Raw genomic sequence first — 21,029 nt, forward strand, 5'->3', positions numbered from 1 at the left:
TAATCTTCACAGGCTTTTCTTTTTTCCTCCCTGGTGGTGTGCCTTTGCCAATACAATAAGCTGAAGCCTGTTTCCAATTTCTTTAAGCCAGGCTTTTGAATTTAGATATAATGCTTATCCGTCTTAGAAGTGCTTTTACAAAAAGAGACAGCGCTGCCAGCCTCAGAAAGGCAACAAGAAGCAAAACCACATAGACACGTACTTCTTTTTTCGTAAGTAATATTTAGGCCAGTCTCTTGATTATCAAACTCCTTATACTCATCTCCAGCTTACTGTTGAAACAACAAATCTTGCAGTCTCCCAACATCAGAATTGTCTGCACACAATGCATAAGCCTTGACCTTCTCAACATTCTGTGTGGCTGCTCTTCCTTTCCTTGAAAGCAGTATCAAGAGCTTCCTTGTTTCTTAAGCAGCCTTGTGAGGACAGCCCAGCGTGATCCTTGCAGCAGATCTGATTAATTTCTCCAAGCAAAATAGGCAAAGGCAGCTTCCTTCAGCCCCTCTCCACGCTGAAGAATTCACCAAGACTAGAGCAAAGTACTGCAGGAACCGCCCTCGAAGGGGCAAAGTCAAATTGTATCACAACAAAATTGCATCCCAGCAATTTCCACCTGCCTTTTCAAAAGCAAAGTCTCAAAATCAACAGGAATTTTGTTCTGGACTAAACTGCAAGAGAAAAGATGGAAAGGGGAAAAACAACAACAACAACAACAACAAAAAGCCTGTATTTCTAAGATACAGTTCTCATAATACGTAGCTGAATTGCATTCCAGTTCATCTATATTGGGATTATCTTCAGCAGTGCAACTAGATGGCCATAAAATGGGTACGCATTTACCCATGCATATAGGAGGGGAAAAAAAAGGCTTTCACACTTTTAGAAAAATGCATATATGCAAGACCTTACACTGAGCGAGCAACAATCATCTGCATCACAGAACTGTAGGAGTTGCAAGGGATCTCTGGAGACCATCTAGTCCAACCCTCTAATAAAGCAGGTTCCCTACAGTAGGTTCACAATACAGTCCAGATAGTATTAATTATTCCATCCTTCATAATTTAATTTGAAAAATTCACTTTTTTTAACAGCACATACTAGATGTTTCTCTCGCATTACAGGGGGAGGAAGGAAAGAGTAAAACTTAGTTCTGAACACATTTTTCAGATTTTATGAGTAAAAAATTCCCATCCAACCAGCAGCGTCTACCTGCAGGTTTCATCTCACTGCCACTCAAGCAGCCGGCAAACTTCTCTTTGGCAGAGCAGAGCGCGGAGCTAGTGGGGCTGGCACAACTCCCCACTGGAGCAATGCAGTCGCCTCGCAACCAGCCCTCTGTTGCAGCGGTGACACAGCCGGTGCAAGCTCTAGCAGCAGGAGTCCGTACATTGCTCCGAGCTCGACAGAGAGATTACAAGGAGTGAAGCTGCTCCCTTCACCTGGCTCACAACCCGGCGCAATAAACGCTCCCTGTAGGAACAGAATGGACTCTTCCTGCCACCAGCATACCTATTCATTTTTTGATGGTTGAGTACACATTTCTCACACTGAAAAAGCGTTTCATTTTGTTGCCTTCTTTCCTCCTGGAATGAGATCAGTAAGAGATTTTTAAGTTTTACAAAACTAGTGTCACTTTTTTTTTTAAAACTTTGTGAACTTGTACTGTATCTGTTCCGGGGATTTGCTTGTAGGAAGGAATGTATGATTTAATAGTGGCGTAAGCTGTAGCACAGAACGCAGGGGATTTACACTTCCTTTCCTTATGCCGTGTCCTTTGGTAACCAGTACACAAAAACCCCACCTCGATTGTTTCCAGACTTTCCCAGCCCCCGTCTAGGAACGTCAGTTATTTCGGATGAAAGAAATATGCAAAAATTCGCCTCCAACTTCCCTTTCCCTTTGCTCTTTAGGAACGCCTCGCATATCCCAGGTTATTAGCCAGGGATGAACCAGCCCCGACCCTAACGCAGGCTGCTGCTTCTCACTGCCCTGACAGCCCACAGCACAGTTCTGTCAGGCGCCAAGCCTCACCAGCACGACCTAGACACGACGGACTGAGCCATCCCCGCTCCTCGGGGGTGGGCAGCCGGCTCCAGGTCTTTCCCCTCGCCTCTTCCCCGCGCAGTGCCACCTCCCCTCCCATGCAGCTCAGTCCTCGCAACCGCCTTGCAACCGCAGCGCCCGCAACGGCCACGGCCACCACGCATCCCCTCCCCCCGCGCTTGGCTCCACCCCCCTGCTCCGCGCTGCCTTCGGCTCTGCCGGAAAGGTTCTCTTTCCGGTCCGCCGCAGCTGTTCGCTTCCGGTCCCGTGCCCCCAACATGGCGGCAGCCCCTGCGCCCAGTGAGTTCTGAGCGCCGCTCGGCCCGTTCCCTGCCGCCGCCCGTCGCTGCCCGGCGTTCTCCTTGTGGGCCGTGCCGGGCCGTGTCCCGGCGCCGCCGGCAGAGTGCCGGCAGCCCCGGGCCGCTGAACCGCTCCCGCCTGGGGTTGAGGAGCCGCCGCCGCCATGGCGCCAGTGCAGCTGGAGAGCAACCAGCTGGTGCCGGCCGGCGGGGGCCCGGCGTCAGCTCCAGCCCCGCCGGCGCCCGGCGCGGTGACAGCCGCCGCCAGCCCCGGCTACCGGCTCAGCACTCTGATCGACTTTCTACTGCACCGGACTTACGCCGAGCTGACCGTGCTGGCAGACCTGTGAGTGCCCCCGGCCCCCTACCCGCCCTGGCTGTTCCCGAGTGTCTTCTCCCCGCCTGTGCCGCAGCCCAGCGTTAAGGAGGCTTCGCTGGGGCCTGACCCAGGGCCGAGTTGGAGCGTGGGGAGGTGGTTGCACTTTCCTTAGCTCCTGTCCCAACAAAAAGCCTCGTTCGTGTGGCTTTGCCTCTCCTCGGGTTGTCTTCCGGGGCTTGGTGAAAGCTAGTGAGTCCCCTGTCATAAAAAGAGGAAAAGGCTGGGGAATGGAAAGCAGATGGGTGAAAGTTGTTGTAGTCAGTGCTCAAGTTCAATGCCTGGTAGAAAGCCCACCTGTAGTGCTTGTAGTGGTGTCAAAATACATGACAATGAAAAGTGGAAAACTCCGTTGTTTTCAAGGGTTGCAACTCCTGAAGTTACCTACCTGGTCCTTAAATTACCACTTGAGTGCTTTCGAGGGAAAAATAAAAGACCATTATTTCACAATCTGTTGTGCTAAGTTTTTGCTTGAAATTGCAAGGGAAAAAAGAAGGCCAAGAAAAGCTTTCCAGAAAGCATTCTGTCTCTGAATAAATGTACACCTTTTTGTTTGTTTAAACAAAGGTTCTTGGAGGGATTGTGTATTTTTTATGAAGTCACATATGGAGAAAACGGCAGGGGAAAGGCAAGCATATTTTCCTGGAAAGCACCACATCTGGAAAATATGCAAGCAGAGTTTTGCTTGACTTGAGGTTAAAAGCACTCAAACTCTAGAAAGGATGAGGAATTTTACTTTGTCTTGAGAAAACTTCCAAAATGCCAGTGAAAAGTCTTTGCTGTATGTTTATGATATCTATAGGCAGTAACTGATTTTGTAGATGTTCTTCTAGGAGCATTTGCCGGTGATGTCTTCGATGTTTGTTTTATGGTGTAGAACTGGTTCTTTAGATTTGAGTGTATAGTTGAGCATAAACTAAGATAAGTGGTGTGAAGAAGAAATGGAGGATGCTTTAGGTACTCTGATTCATCAAGTAAGATTTTAAGCTCTGTGGTGTCTCGTCTAAAAGTGGAGTGACTAGATTTTTCCACTGTATTTCTCCATAAAGGATGGATTTGGCTATTTAAAAGCCCAACTGGAAAGTATTCTTCTCCTTCCCTTCAACAGAGAGCTCTCGCTCCTTTACCAGCATCATGAATGAAAAATAACTTGGAAATGAAGTGCCATTAATAACTCTAGGACATTAGGGTTGACAGCCCCCTTTTTTTCTGCAGTAGTATCTGTTGTGCAGGTAGTTAATAAAGCTCTGGAGTATGACAGTTCTTCACTTCTAGATTATTGAAAGATAAACTCGTTTCAAGCAAATCAGAAACACCAAAGTTAATCTTGCAGTAGGTGTTCTATGATTGCTATTATGTATTAACTAACCCTTTTCATAAATATTCGATGGGAACAGGTGGTGATATTATATACCACGGCTGGCTTAGCAGAAATCTTGAGATTTGAACATTCTTCATAGAATAATGATAAAATGCCTTATATTTGAAGGGCCCTTAAAGAACAACCAGTTCCACTCCCTGCTGTGGATGTTTCCCAGTGGATCAGGCTGCCCAGGACCTCATCCAACCTGTCAGGATACTGATGGCATTCAGGGCTGCAAGTGCACAGCGCTGGCTCGTGCCCAGTATTTTGTCCTCCAAGCTTTTCAATTAACTTGACCAGTTCCAGCTTAACTGTCAGGTTCTGGCTGTTGTCCTGTGGTCCTGTTATACACCTGATTCTTCCTACTTCCCATACAGTACTCTGCTGCCCCTGCAGCTTTAACTGGGCTGCTCTGTACAGCTGTCAAACTACTTCCTTTATCAAACATGCAACTTCATTATATTTAGGAGACATTTACAATCAGGATTTTTGAAATGCTTTTTATAAGTATGTGGAAATTCTTGTACTGGCCTGAAGATTACTAATAAGACTTTTCTTTATAGTGGTACGCAGCATAATGGAACAATGGATAACACGCTGTCTTTTTCCTTTTTATTATAGATTACCAAGAAAGACTGATATGGAAAGGTGAGTTAAAATAAGACAGTCTGTAATACATGTTAAATACAAAACCTTGTTTAGGATGTTAAGATTAATATAAAACTGTTTGAAAGGAATATTTTTCTCCTAATTTTAGATTTTCTGCAAGAAAATAAGCCTTATTTGTCTTACTGTCACTATGTAGTTTCAAGATTTTCTTCAGCATAGACAACAATATGTTGTTTTGTTGTTCTGTTTTATATAGTTGTTGTTTGGGCTTTTTTTTTTTTTGTACAGTTCAGTAACATGATGTTGCTGTTATATCAGGTGAAATCTGTTAAGGGCATTTTTCTCTTAATTACAATGGAACTTGAAGCAATGAAGTGACAGTACGTCTAATAGGAAAGGGAGCTAGAGGACCTAGATTCTAGTTAGCTTGTTGAATCTTGTTCAAAGGTAGTGGTTCAACAAGGTAAAGACTTTTTATCTACCTTTTTGTATTACCCATCTTTCTAATCGTACGGCACCATTTGATACCTGTATATTTTTACCTGTTTGGTGTGGGTTTTGAAGTATAAAGATTAATTGAAAACAAGTAACCAGAACAGGCTTTTTGGTTCATGTGTTCAATTCCCTTTCCTTCTCCCCTGGATGAAAGAATTTGATTTGGTTTTTTTTTGTTTCTTTGAGTGAACTCCGAGATGTTGTTCTTCGTTATTTTTAAATAAGCTTCATTTCTTTTGCTATTTGTGTTAACACCCTTATTGACCTAATTTTCTCTGAAGACATGTAACGGCTCTGTTATTCCTAAGGATGTGAAGAATGTTAATAAAGAATTCCGTGTAACAGGATGGTCGTTAGTTCAGTCATCTCACATCTTCTAAAATTCTCATAACCTGCTCTGAAATAATCAGAATTTCAGGAATTCATAACCTGGAATGGTTCCTTGCACATCTTTTTCCTTGCATATAATATTTTATAAAGAAGAGCAGTCTATTTGCTTGTTAAATTGTCATGGAATCATCATAGAATTGTGGAATGGCCTGGGTTGAAAGGGACTGCAATGATTTAGTTTCAACCCCCTGCTGTATGCAGGGTTGCCAGCCAGCAGACCAATTTATTATCACCATATTTGCTGAAACAATGACATTCAGCTTGGGTCCTGAGCTCCCTCTTACTGGTGTGAGGGCTTCTCCCATCTACACATTGAGCATTTTGTGTCAAGCTGAAAACTGCTCTGCAGGGCACACCTGTTTGAAGCAACGTGTTAAATCCTAATGGAATACAGGTAAAGGAAAATAACACAGTCTTCAGTGCTTACCTAGAATCATAGGAGGGCCTGGGTTGAAAAGGACCACAATGATCATGTAGTTTCAACCCCCCTGCTATGTGCAGGGTCACCAGTCACTAGACTAGGCTGCCCAGAGCCACATCCAGCCTGGCCTTCAATGCGTCCACAGACAGGGGCATTCACAGCCGCTCCAGGCAACCTGTTGCAGTGTGTCACTGTGTCCTGTAACTGAAAGCATCTTGATGTTAAATGTTCACATCCATGTTGAATTTGACTTATTTAGTTCTTCTTAATGAAGTGGCTTTATAGCTCCCGAGGACTCCTGTAAAGAAGCGTAGCTTATCCAGATTATTCTGTTGTGTTGGGTTTTCATGTTTTGGTTTGTTGTTTTACCAAGTTCAAGAGCTGCTGCGGCAACAGTAGTTGTGCTTGAAGCACTGTTTCCTGAAATTAGCCTAGCGACATGGTATATGTATCTGGGCTGAGGATGTGATGGTGTTATCTTCTAAATAAAATAAATAAAAATCATATAGCATCTACTTTTTCTTAATGGCAACAAGCTAAAGGATGCTGTAGGGAAAAAACTGATAGGAAATGATGAATCTTAATATGATGTTGCTTTGCAAAGAAAAGTCTTATTTATTCACATCATTGTCACTGATAGGAATAAACCACTTCCAATGTACTTTTGCAACGAGAAAGATAAGCAGTTGGATTAAAAAATGTAGTGTTAGTTCTGATGTAAAAGTAAAGTTGAATGTTGGGGGAATTCCAGGGGCTTTCTCACTGATAATGTTTGGTATCTTTTCTGTTATCCTCCACAATGGATTACAATGACTTTGCAAGGTTATATCTTCTGCTGTGGGGAAATGAATGGTAAAACTTTATACATGTCTTCCTTAATAAACAGTCCTTGTTCTCACTCTTCCAACAACTATGTGAATGCATAGTTTTGCTAAAGGAAAGCAGTTTCTCCTGTTTTTGTTTGTGAAGCAGTCTGTTACTTCTTAAATCTGCAGCAAGGACTACCATCTAAACAAAAATTCAGAAGTGATGTAAAAATAGGTTATTCATAACTTCAACAGCAGTTATTTGAACAGCAATTATTACACATCTTTCTTGTGAAATATTCATTTCCGTTTCTTGTTTGTGACAAAATGGCTGCTAGTTCATTAATTGCATTGGTACACATAATTTTGGTTTGCAGGACACTTTGGAGATACCTGGTCCAAACCTCTGCCTCAAATAAAAGACATAGACTAAAATAAAAGTTGTTGGTTGTGCCAGGTCATACTCTGTTGAGTTTTAAGCATACCTTCAAGATACATCTCTTGCAGTCTTTGTGGGCTACCTACTTCAGTCTTCAAACAACTTGTGTATTTCTTCTGTTTGCTTTTCTAATGTCAAACTGGTGTGTTTCACTGGTTTAGTTTGTGGCTGTTGCACTTCCAATAAGAGTCTCTTCCTGTCTTCTTTGTATTTCTCCTTTTGATATTTCAAGACAGCAGTAGTGTCACCCATGGCCGCCTCCTCTTAGGGGTAAGCAAACAACTGCTTCAGTTGTTCTTTGTATCTCATATGTTCCAACCGCTAACTTACTTCTGTGTGGCAAATATCTTTCTTGGCTAGAGAGTTTAAAAACTGGACATAGTGCTTCATATGCATTCAGACAGATGCTGACTCCACGTGAAGAAGTGTTTTCCTTGACTTAGGCAGTGGTCATGCTAATACGATTTGCTGTGATGACACATTGCTGATATCTCTTCATTTGTCCGCCAGGACCCTCAAATACAGTTATGCATACTACTGCTACTTAGTTCTCAGGCTGTGCTTTTATGTAAGGCTGTTTGGGTCCAGGTGCAGGACTTTGCATGTCGTTTTGCTTCATCGGGTTTCTGTCAACTGGTCTCTCCAGCCAGCTGAGGTTCCTTTGTTTTGTCCAGTTTGACATCACCTGCAAGCTTCCAAAGACTGCAGTCCTTCACCTCATGTCAGTTGTATATAGAGGTGTTTAATTGTATGAGTTGCCCCAGTACTGACCAGTAGGGAATGTGAGCAGTAATCACTTTTAAGGGAGTTCAACTGGTAGCCAGTCAGCCTTTCATGTTTGGCACTGCAGCCTGTTTTTCATCTAGTTTGCAGTCCACTGGTCCCTTCTATATGTTACCAACCTGGCTGCAAAGATACAGTGGGATGTCTTGTCAAAAGATGCTCAAAAGGCATCTTCTGTTCTCCCCTTGGTTATGGAGCTGGACAGCATATAGAAGGCAGTTGTTCATCAGGGATGATTTGTTCTTGGCAGATCTGTGCAGGCTTTTCCCAGGCCACTTTCATGTTTTTTTGTTTTCCGGGACGTAGCTTCTGGAAAAATTTTCTGCTTACTTCTTGTTAACTGAGCTTTGGCTCTCTGGCATGTAGGTTTGTCTTGAAGATGGGCATGTTGTTTGCCTTGTTTCCAGTCATTAAGACCTCTTATTGCTTTGGCCTTTTGGAAATGATAGAGTTACTTTGTGTTTTCAGAGATCAACTTCCTCAGCACCCTTGGATGCATCCCATCTGCTCTGATGGCTTTTTGTATGTCAGGTTTACTGAAATAGTCCCTAATTTGATGTTCTCCAACTGTAGCTAAGGGTTCACTCCTGTAAGCTCTACCACTAGGCTGAAGGATCTGAAATACCTGAGATCAGAACTTAACAATAGAGCATCTACTCAGTCCCGCAGCTTTGTCTATGCCAGTTTTCTCTTGCACTGCTGAGCACTGGACTCATGTTTCCTTGGTCTTTTGCTGTTTATAGACCTGTAGTACAGAAGTTCTTCTTGTTGAACTTCATCCTTTGCTAGTTTTTCTTCTGACTTCTAATTTTCTATGCTGGTCTCTGCATGCTTGAGCAATTTCTATGTATTGCCCTCTCCAACCTTCTTTGTACTTCCTTTTTGTATTCAGTTTGTTCAGGGGTTTCCTGTTCAGTCAAGCTTTCTGCTCATTGGAACAGTCTTTGTTAGAAGCAAAACTTTAATGATTCTTATTTGTAACAAAGCTGAATTATTTTGAAGGGTTGTTTCTTCTGTGTGGTAATTCAAAAGCTTTTTAATGTGCTGTGCTTTGCTTTTATAGGCCTTGTAAATGTACTGTTTCAGTAAGTTTCATCTTCACTGAAGACTTTTTTTGTGCAGCCCAACGTTAAGTTCAGTGTCTATAATAAAGAACAGAGGAACACAGCAACACTGAAAGACTCTTGGGTTCTTCAGAGAGGGGTAGATGGATGTGAATTCCCAGTGCGGTTGTGATTGAAGGTGACAGTCATAGTTATTGAAGCAAGATTTTGTCAATTAGAACTAACAGACTGCCTGTAACTGCATAAAGTAGGATTAATGAAGCAATTCCTGGAATACTCCTTTCAGTAATTTTCATTATTAAATTGTTGTGGGGTTTTTTTTTCCTAATTTTTGTCTATCTTTGATTTCCAGCTATGGAAAAGCACTCTGAAATTTTCTTGCTATCATGTTTTTTGTCTCCACGAAATTTTGGTTGCTATAACTACTTCTATATTTTAGCTACTTCTATAGGGAATTTGTTTGAAAGATTACTGACATTCTCAAGTCTCACTATAAATGTCTTCCAAACTCCGTTGTGTTTTTGTAAACCTTTAAAAGATTTTCCACATCTTACTTTGACAGTGTAGTAACTATCCTAGTAGAGCTGTCTGTACCTATAACAGCTTGTCTGCCACTTGAAGTTCTAACATCAGACTGTAGATTATTCTGGAATATATGCTGTGTAATGGGGGGAAATTATTGGCTTGATGCCCAAGCTCTTGGATGAGATTTGTAGTATGTAAGGCAGGAGACTGAGCCAGATGGTGTTAGTGGTGCTTCTGGCCCAAATACCTGGTACAATCAGATTATGCTTTATGGATTGCATGGCAGGGTTTACCACATTACACCAAGACTTTCAGCAGAAATAGGCTCTATCTGTGTTATGAGTGTGTATGTTACAGATTAGGCTCAGAAGGAGGTGCAAATTCTACTTGCTGGTAGCTAGTATCTGTTGTGGTGATGAATATGTGTTTTGTTCAGCTATGCTCGTTGCTTTCAACTTAAACATAAACCTTGGGGAAATCTTGGTAGTTCAATTGAGTTCACTAGTGAGTTGTTTCTCTTAAAATTAGTAGTTAATTCATGTGAGTGTGCTTTTCTGTTTCTCCAGACATTCTTGGTTGGTTAAAAATCCCTGTGCGTTGTTGGCATTTAGGTGCTTAAAATAGTGAGCTCAGTCTTTTTTTTTTTCCTATGCTCTGTTTAAACAAGCAATCCATTAGTGATTGCCTACGTTAGCACAATTAAAAGTTCTGATAACTACTTTTTTTCTTTAATGGCACACAGTTGAATTGCAGGTTTATTGTGTGTGTGAGCACCAGCTTTATGTGTATTCTATTGTTTTTTGTTTTTACAGAAAAATAGAAATAGTGCAGTTTGCAAGCCGTACTCGTCAGCTGTTTGTTCGTTTATTAGCCTTAGTCAAATGGGCCAACAATGCTGGAAAGGTGGAAAAATGTGCGGTAAGTTGGCAACAGAGTCAGGTATAAAACAATCTTTTATTAGCATGGGATTTTGGTACCATCTAATTTTTCATTAATGTAGAAGTTTTAAAAAAACCAGACCTGTATTTCACAGCAAATGGATGTTAAATGATAACCAATTTCTTCCTATTGAGAAGTTAAACAGTTCTTAACAGTTCCCTAAAACTCCTCAGTTATTTCAAAAATAAAAAATTATGCATCCTTTCAAGAGTTCTTGAACAGGACAGAGAAGATGGTGATCTCAGTGTGTTAGTTCTTGCTGTAATTTTAGTTCTGTTCTTAGTTAAGTAAGAACAAAGCACAGTGTTGCAAACACCAAGATTTGAGTGACTGTAAACAAGTTGGGTTGGATTCCAGTAGCAGTCACCAGATACAGAGCTGTGAGGCTTCACACATCCTCCACAGCACCAGAAGTGCATAGATTGAAAGTATCCTTGCATGTGAATGTTATAGCAGAGCACTCATTCTTTGTTTTATAGATGTGAGTCCTAGAATTGGAGGGAAGTGACAGAATCATCTCTGTCACATATTAGATGAGCTGGATATAAAGAACCAGTGGTTTGTGCATTTTTGACACGTTTTTTCTTTTTTCCTCTCCCCATCCCCCATTGTTCTCTACAGATGATATCAAGTTTTTTAGATCAGCAAGCCATTCTGTTTGTGGACACTGCTGATCGTCTGGCATCTCTAGCCAGAGACGCTTTGGTTCATGCTCGTCTACCTAGTTTTGCTATCCCGTATGCAATTGATGTTCTGACAACTGGATCGTACCCACGCCTGCCTACCTGCATTAGGGTAAATAATATTACAGTATTACTTGTTGTGGGGGGATCCCCATCAAATGCGCGATAAAGAAACTAATTGCCTGATGTGTGCAAATGGAAGTGTAGTTTGCTACAGACATAGTGCCGAGGCTGTGAAGTGTCAATTTCTGACAGGAGGCACTTCCTATTTGAGCAAGTTATCCTTTCCTAGTGAAGCATTCTCTCAGTTTCAACTAGTTCATCTCTGCAATGAATATAATAGCAAATCTTTGTTTGATACTTTTTGTTTCTACATGGTAAGCAGTCATACTAGAAAAACAGAGTACAAAAATAAGAATCAAACACCTGTTTTCTCAGAGATTTTGACTACAGCATACTGTATTTTGAGATGTAGTGAGCTACGTATGGCTACGTATGGCTGTTTTAATTTGTCCAGGTTGAGCAGTTTTATTTACTGATCAGGCTCAGGCAAGTTGTAAGTAACTAGAAAAAAGAAATTGAATGCCAGATTAAAACAGTCAAATACTGCAGTGGCCTGTGTAATTGTATTTGCAGACTTCTGGTCTGGTTCGTTTTTGTCATTGCTACTGGCAATATATGAGATGTTTGAGATGTATAGATTTTTTTTTTTTTTTAATATTTATTTTAACAGGATAAAATAATCCCTCCTGATCCGATTACAAAAAGTGAAAAGCAAACCACCCTTCATCAGCTGAACCAGATTCTTCGACATCGTTTAGTGACTACAGATCTCCCTCCCCAGCTGGCAAATCTTACAGTTGGTAAGAACTTGAGTCACTTTTTGAAGAACAGTTTATTGAGACTGACTTAGTCGTTACCTTAGTGCTTAAAAACAAAGCCAAAAGATAACTTAAGCGAGATCATTAGATAGGCTTAATCTAGTAAGATTGGAGTTCTGTTTCTCTCAGACATTGAATTATCTTTTTCTCTTTTGAAAAATGAAGATAGTAATAATCTTGCTGGAATAACTTTCAGATAGAAATCCTGTGCAGGTAGTGGTAAAATGGTGTAGAGACTGTCTTGATCTTTCAGCAAGTGTACTATGAAAAGTTCTGCCCTTCTTTCGAGATGGAAGTGCTCAATGCCTGGTCCGTGTTAGGCCATGCAATTCAACTGCTTTTTCTGACATTAATTTAAAAATTCAATTTAATTAAACTATTCGGTATTTCTCCTAGAAACTCTTTGAATTTTAACTTAAGCACATTAATGTTGCTTTTTTTTTTTTTTTGTCTGTATTAATGTTCATCTTCGTGAATTAAATCTGTTGATGTTTGTGCACACATTGTATTCTGTGGCTGATTGCAATACCAGATCTCTTTTCATTTAGTCCAAGTGCAGGTTGATGCTATGATGTTTTTTTTGTTGTTTCTACAGAAAGGGTGGTTATAAACTAGATTATGGCAGAATTGCAAAAAATGGACCTGAAATGGGCCTAGTCTGTACTTCTGACTGAGACAAAGTTAGCCTTGTATAAATTATATCCCCTAGATCTATAGTGAAGATACTTCTGAAAATTGGTAGTAGTAGTTTTCACTGATCCCTTTCTAAACACTTCAATATCACTACTAGAGCCATTTTTTATCTTAATGATGTGTAAATGAATTTTTATCTGAGTCACGAGGTTTTTCAGTTAACTAAACATTTCAATATTAATTTCTGGTTTGAATTTGATTTCTTTTAAGAGCGTATCTGGGATGCTTTTTAATATGCAAGTTTAAGTTAAAATCATTAGAATTTCTATAGGAATATTTCTAAATATCAAGAATTGTAAAGATGTTTATGTGGCGTACTTGGTAGTTGATTGAGAAGACTGACCCACACTTCTTAGTAAGAACTTGTACTTTATTGTCTGCTTTGCTTCTCGCTTCGTTTAGGACCTTTCTTATATAGTTTTGGCTGCCTCTGTTCCCATGATAGCTATGCTCACAAAAATGTAAGGATGTGTATGTCAATTACATAAACAACGTACAGAATCTTTGCTTATGAGCATAAACGTGAAGGATGCGAAAGCGCATTACTTTCGCATGAAAATGGAGTTAAAATATTTTAATGTTAAACAAATGGTTTGCTGTGAAATGTGTTTCCAGTGCTAGATTTTAGCCTAGGCTTCCTGTCTGCGAACCTTTTCTGGATTCTTCCTTGAATATAGCAACAAATTGGAAAATTTAAGCCAGACATACTGTTTGTGTAATCTCAGATATTAGTAGTCAGCTCAGTGCAACTTTGTGTTAAAGCAGTACAAATGCTGACAAATTATTGTGACAGTGCAAGTCAGTTGGGGACTTCTGTCCATGCTGCTTATTGGCGCTGATGTTGCATAAGCAGCTCTCGAAACTTCAGAATTGAACATAAACACATGCAGCAGAACAGAGTCTGTAGGGAAGTAATTCATTGAGACCGCCAGGAACTACTGCACTGGTAATATCAGGCATCATATGATACTGATTGAAATAAAATATTTCTTTTTCCTTAGCCAATGGTCGTGTGAAGTTCCGAGTTGAGGGGGAGTTTGAGGCCACCTTGACAGTGATGGGTGATGACCCTGACATCCCCTGGCGCCTTCTCAAACTGGAAATTTTGGTTGAAGACAAGGAAACTGGAGGTAATAAATACAGAAAACAAAGTTTACACATTCATTTTAACATTGTTTTTCTGTGGTGTTGCGTAAGCCTTATTTATGCAGAGTCTTTTGCATATCACAACTTGAGATAACAAAGCTACATATACACATATCCAATTTTTACCTTACTCTGTATACTTCAGATACCTTATCTGTGGTAGTCTATGACAGTATAATAGACTTACTGAAATTTCCATGGTAAACCAAGAATTGTGTTATGTTGTTAGAAATTCAAGCGTTGAAGTTTCTTGGTACGGTTATCTTTTAATATTTATTTATTTCATTATTAATTCAAATGCCCGTTTTCATGGTATCTAATGTGAATGGTTTTTAATTTATGAAAGATGGTCGAGCCTTGGTTCACAGTATGCAGATCAACTTCATCCATCAGTTAGTCCAGTCACGGCTGTTTGCTGATGAGAAGCCACTTCAGGACATGTACAACTGTCTGCGTATCCTTCTGAAAGTTCCTTCTGAATAAGCTGTGTAATTTAATCTTGCTCTTTTTAGTAGGTGGAGGCCAAAAAATGTGACTTCCCTATTAAGCTAAGGGAAAATGCCTGGAAGAAGAGTAAAAACGATGGAGACAGTTAAGCTCATTTGCTAGCTGTAAAATTTCATTTTACATACTTGATCAACAAACGTAAAGATGAAGTACTTGAGACAGCAGGCTGTATGGTAAGGCAGTGAAGCAGCATACTGATTGTGGAAATAGAATAGGATGCTGACTTGAAAGATACAGGAGGTTACAATTCTTACTGTAGAACCATAGTAAAATGATGATGTTAACTGTACAGTGTGTTAACTGTGTTGCACCTGTATCAATAATGAAATGGGATATAGCTTGTACAGAAAACCAGTGCAGTGACTTTGTATGTGCAAGGGACAAATTACTTGACACTATGAAATAATTTTCAATGAAATAGTCTCTGCAGGACCAAACACATTTATGTTACTAATGGGTGATCGTGAAAGATGGGCTTAATTGTAATCATAGGGTGAACTGAATTTCTTTTAATAATCTTCTTTTTGAAAAAAAAACATGATTGGAGTTGAAATCTCTGAACTACAGCTACTGTGATGCTCTTGCCTAACAACCTGTCCTGGGTTATAAAAAAAAACCAACAAACTTGTGGAAATAGTTGATGCTGATTACATACATTTATCTCTAGATTAGTACATGAGCTTGTTCTCAGACAGCATCGTGCCTGACTTTCATGGCAGTGGACTTGCATAGTGAACGCAGTCTTTGGATGTCTTCTCTTTCCTTAACTCTCTTCCTCAGACTCCTTCTGCCTAGCACTTCAGTTGGAAGTCCTGCATTCACAAACACTAATGCTGATTCGGGAGCGCTGGGGTGACCTAGTGCAAGTGGAGCGATATCATGCAGGGAAGTGCCTTTCGCTCTCTGTGTGGAAGTAAGTTGATTTTAAAAAGCTGTTAAACTTCATAAATGAAACAGTAGGAGCTTTTTCATTTCCTAAATTTGAGCCAGAATTTTCAGAACTGTATTTTCTTTTTGAGCTGGAATTCCAAGATTCCTGCACGCATCTCTTGTGAAGAAGTGAGCGATGTACATTCATGTACATAAAAGCAGTGGATGTAATCATAAAATCAGCTCATTTTCCTGAATATCTAAATAAACAGACAATTTGTCAGTTTTTCACCATGCCTATTGCTTGACTTAAACTAGATAGAATTAAAAGAAAAAAACAACTGATCCAAATGCTCTTCTGACTCCCATGTTGAGTTTGCAGCCATCTAAAACTCCTTGTGTGGATATAGTTTACTAATGTTTCTTCATTTAAAGATTAAACTAAATGTTTTATTCAGTTCAGCTTACATAATATAACTTTTATACAGAGCTCTCAGAATTAAGAATTAGCTGCTGAAAAGCATTTTTTCTGCTATTTCAGTTAATAGCAGAATAGTGTTTTAATTTTTCCCTTTGTTTTAAGCCAACAGGTGCTTGGCAGGAAAACAGGGACTGCTTCTGTTCATAAGGTCACTATTAAGATTGACGAGACTGATGTCTCAAAACCCTTGCAAATATCCCATGAACCTCCACTGCCAGCCTGTGATTCCAAATTGATGGAAAGAGCCATGAAGGTAAAAGTTTGCTTTGTAAGAAGTGTCTATTTCTGTAAATCAGCAACTTAAAAATATTTCTTTTGCTTTGATTCTGTTCAAAGAGCAGTACTATGACTTATGCTAACCTGTCACTGTAGATCACAGGGTGTTAATGTTGAGACCATAAATTGTTGTTACAAATTAGTGGTCTTGACTTTTGTCTTTAGCATTACACCTACTTTTCAGTGCTTAATATACTACTTATGATGACAGAATGTTGGGGCTATGGAGGGCACCAGTGAAGCTTCAGTTTTATTTAGTACTTGGCTTGAAATATTTTACAAAGAGCTGTTACAACGAGCTTCCCTTTTCCATCTTGAAGATGCTGTGCAACCTTCCTATGAAAATCAGCTTCCACACGTGACTTGAGCTGACCACCCAGCAGCATTATTCAGTTTGGAAAATATTGCATTATGATTGGAAAATGCTGTACAAAAGAGTCAATGTAGTTTGCTTGTTACAAGGGTTATGCAAAACTTGATTTTACATGATGACCAATGAGGCCATTGTAAATTTGAGATCTATCGAAGTTAATGCTCGCCCCCTTTCATTCTCTGTGCTTAGAGATTTTACTGGCTTTGCTGTTCTGCTGTTTTATAATTACAGCTAACATTGTTATTCTGGCTGTCTTTTTGTGTTTAAGATACTATACAATACTGGCACAAACAGGTAGATTTGTCTGAGTGGATTGTTATACATTAGTGTACTGGAAATTTGATGTAGTTGTGGAAGTTACAGTAAATTGTTTGTGAAGTCTATATAACTGATAGCAGCTGCTGAACTGAGATACTCCTGTGAATGTTTAAATGCTTGATTTTAAGGCCTTGTCTTGGAAAGCTAATCTTACAGGACAAAGTTGTTCTGGTATACATGAAGGTAGGTACTGATATTTTATATGCTTCTGTGCTGGAGTAAATCTATTCTGCATTTATCTCTTATGCAAGAATAGAATTTGGGTTCAATTTACCTTGAGCAGTTTTCAGAGCAACGTAATGTTAAGAAGAAGGTTTTGTGGTAAACTGTGGCTTTGCTTAGGCAAAATATGTAGGTAAAATAACTGTAAAGTGAATAGATATAAGTGTAAATGCTTCAATTTAGGTTGCACAAGTCATTTAAAGCAAATATGAGTTGGAGATGTAAACTTCAGCGCTGCCAATAGATAGATACTCTTGGGTTCACTGGGGTTGCTCATGTTCACAATCTGCCTCTTCACCTCACTATATTGTCACTCCTTCTAGCAAGACTAAAATGTGTATGTTATGTTTCATTCTACAGCTGCGTGTGCATTTGGGCCATGAAATGTGGTCCAAGTGCTGGAGCACCTCTCCCGTAAAGAGAGGCTAAGAGGTCTGGGATTGTTCAGCCTGTGGAAGAGAAGGCTTCAGGGAGACCTTAGAGCAGCCTTCCAGTACCTAAAAAGAACCTAAAGGGAAGATGGAGAGGGACTTTTTACCAGGAAGTATAGTAACAGGACAAGGGCTAATGATATTAAATGTAAAGAGGGTAGATTTAGATCAAGTATTGGGAAGAAATTCCTCACAGTGAGGGTGGTGACCTGGACCAGGTTACCTGGAGAAGCTATGGATGACCCATCCCTGGAGGCATTCGAGGCCAGGTGGGGCCCTGGGCAGCCTGATCTAGAGAAAATTGTCCCTGCCCATGGCAGAGTGGTTGTAAGGAGATGGTCTTTAAGGTCCTTTAAGCCCAAACCATTCTATGATTTGTGTAGAAGTATTCATACGCTAATTGTTTTGTTTATTTTTCCGTAGCTTAAGCTTGTTATGAACAGGTGCATACTGAGCTGGAAAATACTCCAGCCTTGATCTAGAACAAGTAGATCTGCATAGGGACTGATGACTCTGTGTTTGTTGTATTTTGTAGTGAAACAAATACTCAGGTTAATAACGCTTTTGGTTCACCAAAGTTCTCAGCAGATGAATTCCAAAGTGATCATTATTTTATTAAGCTTTGTTTTTGTGTGCTAGGGCATAAAGCCCATGTGTCAGACTTGACATTGCTTGGAACTTTTTTCCAGATTGACCATCTATCAATAGAAAAACTCCTAATAGACAGTGTCCATGCAAGATCTCATCAAAAACTCCAGGAGCTGAAAGCCATTCTGAAGAGTTACAATGTTAATGACAATTGTACGTGTTTTCTACCAAAATGTGCTTGAAGTCTTTCTCCTTTTATCCCTAGGAATGCTTTCTGTTTTTCTTGTTGTTTCTTGTTCTCATTAATTTGAACAAAAAAAAAATATGAATAAAAATGTAGGGCAGTATGTTCAATATTAAAAAGATCCAGCTTTAAATTATTCTGCATTGCTAATTAAAATACTCAATGATATCTATCTGTAAATGTGGTGTAATAGCTGAAGTTGCTAGAGTATTATGCTGTGGAAGGGTTAGAAGTTGTCTACTGTAAAACTAGCTTGGAGTTGAAAGCAAATCTTCCAGTGTATTAAACTGACTTTGGGTGAGGCTTCAGCTGCTGGTGAAACTGAGATTCAAATTGAGCTTACAGTCTTGAAGCAGTGAGTTAAAAAGTATTCATGTTGGTTTTTTTATTTAGTCTGGCTTTTCTGCGTGGCTTATTATAAGCAGTTTTCACCAAGAAATTACTGCATTCAGTTTCCTCTTCATCTTGAGTGTAATAATGTGCAAATGCTTATACTGAATTCAGAACTACTGCAAGTTAAAAAATTTTCCTGTTAAAAGCAAACGTGTTTGGAGATTGTAATGGGCTGAACTTTAACATGATGAACTTGAATTCTGTGGCTAATTATTAACTTTTTTTTTTTTAACGTAGCATTCATTGAGACAGCTCTTCCAACTCTTGTAATTCCAATTTTGGAGCCATGTGGTCGATCAGAGTGTCTGCATGTTTTTGTTGATCTCCATTCTGGAATGTTTCAGTTGATGCTCTATGGCGTTGGTAAGTAGGTAAAACAAAGTAGGGTTACAAGATATCAAATACAGCCTGTATTACGAGGTTATTCTGTGTGAACAGTTCTGTCAAGTCTTTGAAATTCTGGAAGTGAGGGTTAAGCTGATGAAGCTGTGTGTTGAGTGATCTTAGATATTTTAATTGAATGTGATTAGATATGCGGATCTTTGTGTTTATGATACACAGTTCAGCATATCTTATGAGAAGAAATGACTATATATTGTTAGATATCATTTGCAATTCATTTTCTTTAGGGCTTATGTTCCCTAGGCAGAGCTGGTAATGATTCAAGTCATTTCATGTGGATGTGATTGACCTTAAATATTTGAGATATTTTTCAAGTCTAACTTAGCGTTTCAGATTTCTCTCTTTCTGTGTTTGTTTTGTTTTTGTTTTTAGGTAAAGTTAATTCTTTTGGCTTTTTTGCCTAAAAACATACTACTTTGGTTCCACAAGCATTATGGATCATTTGTTTTGTATCTTAATTGTAGTTGTTAAATTAAACAAAACACTTTCATTAGAAGATCAAAAGCTTACTGTTTTAAGAGCAGTTGTTAAGAGTATTTATTCACTTGATATTCTTACAGATCAAGTGACACTGGATGACATAGAGAAGTGTGTTAATGATGATATGAAGCGGATCATTCCTTGGCTCCAGCAGCTTAAGTGAGAGACTTGAGTAATTCATTTAGTTACTATAGAAGGAGTTACCACGTTTGCGTTTTGGATGTTTGTCCTTGCTTGGCTTTGTGTACTTTTTCTGTGTCCTAAGCAACTTTGAGTATTTGTTGCCTCCTTTAAATGAGTGGAGAAAATTTTTGCAGGGTGATGATTGCACAGTCCGCCTTTAGTTTGCCTTCTTGCACATAGCCTCAGGTGTTGCTTGCTTGCACACTCTGCGTGAAGTCTTCTCACTTCATCAGGAGCAAACCACTTGCTTCCTGAGGATCTCATTTTGTGTCCATACTCATTTTCCTTCTCCTTTATTCCATTTTGTTTCTACGGCTGAATTCTTCTTGTTTCTCAGGAAGAGCAATTTCCCTTTTCACAACACAAAGGGAAAGCCAGGAAGTGACCTAGAATGATTTAAATAATATGTTTATCTTCTAATATTTCTGCCCTGGCAGAAGTATTGAACTTCATATCTTTGCTCTTTAGAGCCCTGAGATTTAGGCGCAAGATACGTTTTGCTCTTCCATAAGAGGTTGTAGCAAATAATACAAATACAACTTACATCCACAGAAAAACCAAATTCCACCTGCTCTTTCTTTTTGGAAATTCCCAGTACTCTGAGCTAATTGCGGAGTGAAGCCTCTATTTGGGGGATTTTGTTTCTAAAAGAGGCGTGATGACGCATGAAGCACTGGCACCCTGGAGAAACTAATCAACCTCCCTTTATCATAAATAATGTGCTCAAGATAATGGTTTGGGTAGTGCTGTTGTTTCTGAGTAAGCTAGACAGTCCTATGAAGTGTCTTTTTGGACAATTAATCTCAGATGTTTCTGTGAGAATAAAGATGGTGCATCCTGTTGGACAGACATTGAACAGCCACGCTTTTCACTGCTGCTCTCAGTTGAAGTTTGACTGAGAAACCACGCCATGCATTGCTTCCCTCCTTCAAGCCTAGGTTGGCTTTCTGGTCTTGCCACCATAGCTGAAATCAATCTGAGTAGACTCAAGTTTAATTCCATGCATCAGAATAAGTTTGTTTGTCTTGCTGGGGTTCTTTACTTCCAAACTTATTCCATGGAATTAGGTTGTTTATAATGTGATCAAGAGTGATATTAATCCATTTTAGGTGACCTTCTTACTGCCTTATTCATCAGCACGTGGGAGCAAAGATTTCTCTATATCCAAAATAATGGGAGATTCTAAATCATATAATGTGCTTGTTTTATATCTTGTTTATTCTTTTTATATTGCAATTTTATATTGGAATATAAATATATATTTATATTCATTCAATAAGTAATTTCAAGGCTTTTCTTCATAAAC

At 39.5% G+C, this 21,029-nt stretch overlaps 1 protein-coding gene across 1 annotated transcript in view; it reads left to right on the plus strand.

Annotated features, from left to right (window-relative positions):
- Positions 1 to 2,308: 2,308 nt before the first annotated feature.
- The window catches only part of MED14 (mediator complex subunit 14), a 34,428-nt gene continuing 15,707 nt past the window's right edge, over positions 2,309 to 21,029 (plus strand). The window contains exons 1-12 of the mRNA XM_048937629.1: positions 2,309 to 2,688; positions 4,703 to 4,729; positions 10,426 to 10,531; positions 11,174 to 11,347; positions 11,969 to 12,098; positions 13,811 to 13,939; positions 14,302 to 14,409; positions 15,243 to 15,375; positions 15,916 to 16,066; positions 18,123 to 18,234; positions 18,896 to 19,021; positions 19,621 to 19,699. Coding sequence (XP_048793586.1) covers positions 2,507 to 2,688; positions 4,703 to 4,729; positions 10,426 to 10,531; positions 11,174 to 11,347; positions 11,969 to 12,098; positions 13,811 to 13,939; positions 14,302 to 14,409; positions 15,243 to 15,375; positions 15,916 to 16,066; positions 18,123 to 18,234; positions 18,896 to 19,021; positions 19,621 to 19,699 — 1,457 coding nt within the window. The 5' untranslated portion in view covers positions 2,309 to 2,506. The remainder of the gene's footprint in view (positions 2,689 to 4,702; positions 4,730 to 10,425; positions 10,532 to 11,173; positions 11,348 to 11,968; positions 12,099 to 13,810; positions 13,940 to 14,301; positions 14,410 to 15,242; positions 15,376 to 15,915; positions 16,067 to 18,122; positions 18,235 to 18,895; positions 19,022 to 19,620; positions 19,700 to 21,029) is intronic.

Source organism: Lagopus muta, chromosome 1 (assembly GCF_023343835.1).
Source record: "Lagopus muta isolate bLagMut1 chromosome 1, bLagMut1 primary, whole genome shotgun sequence".
NCBI lineage: Eukaryota > Metazoa > Chordata > Aves > Galliformes > Phasianidae > Lagopus > Lagopus muta.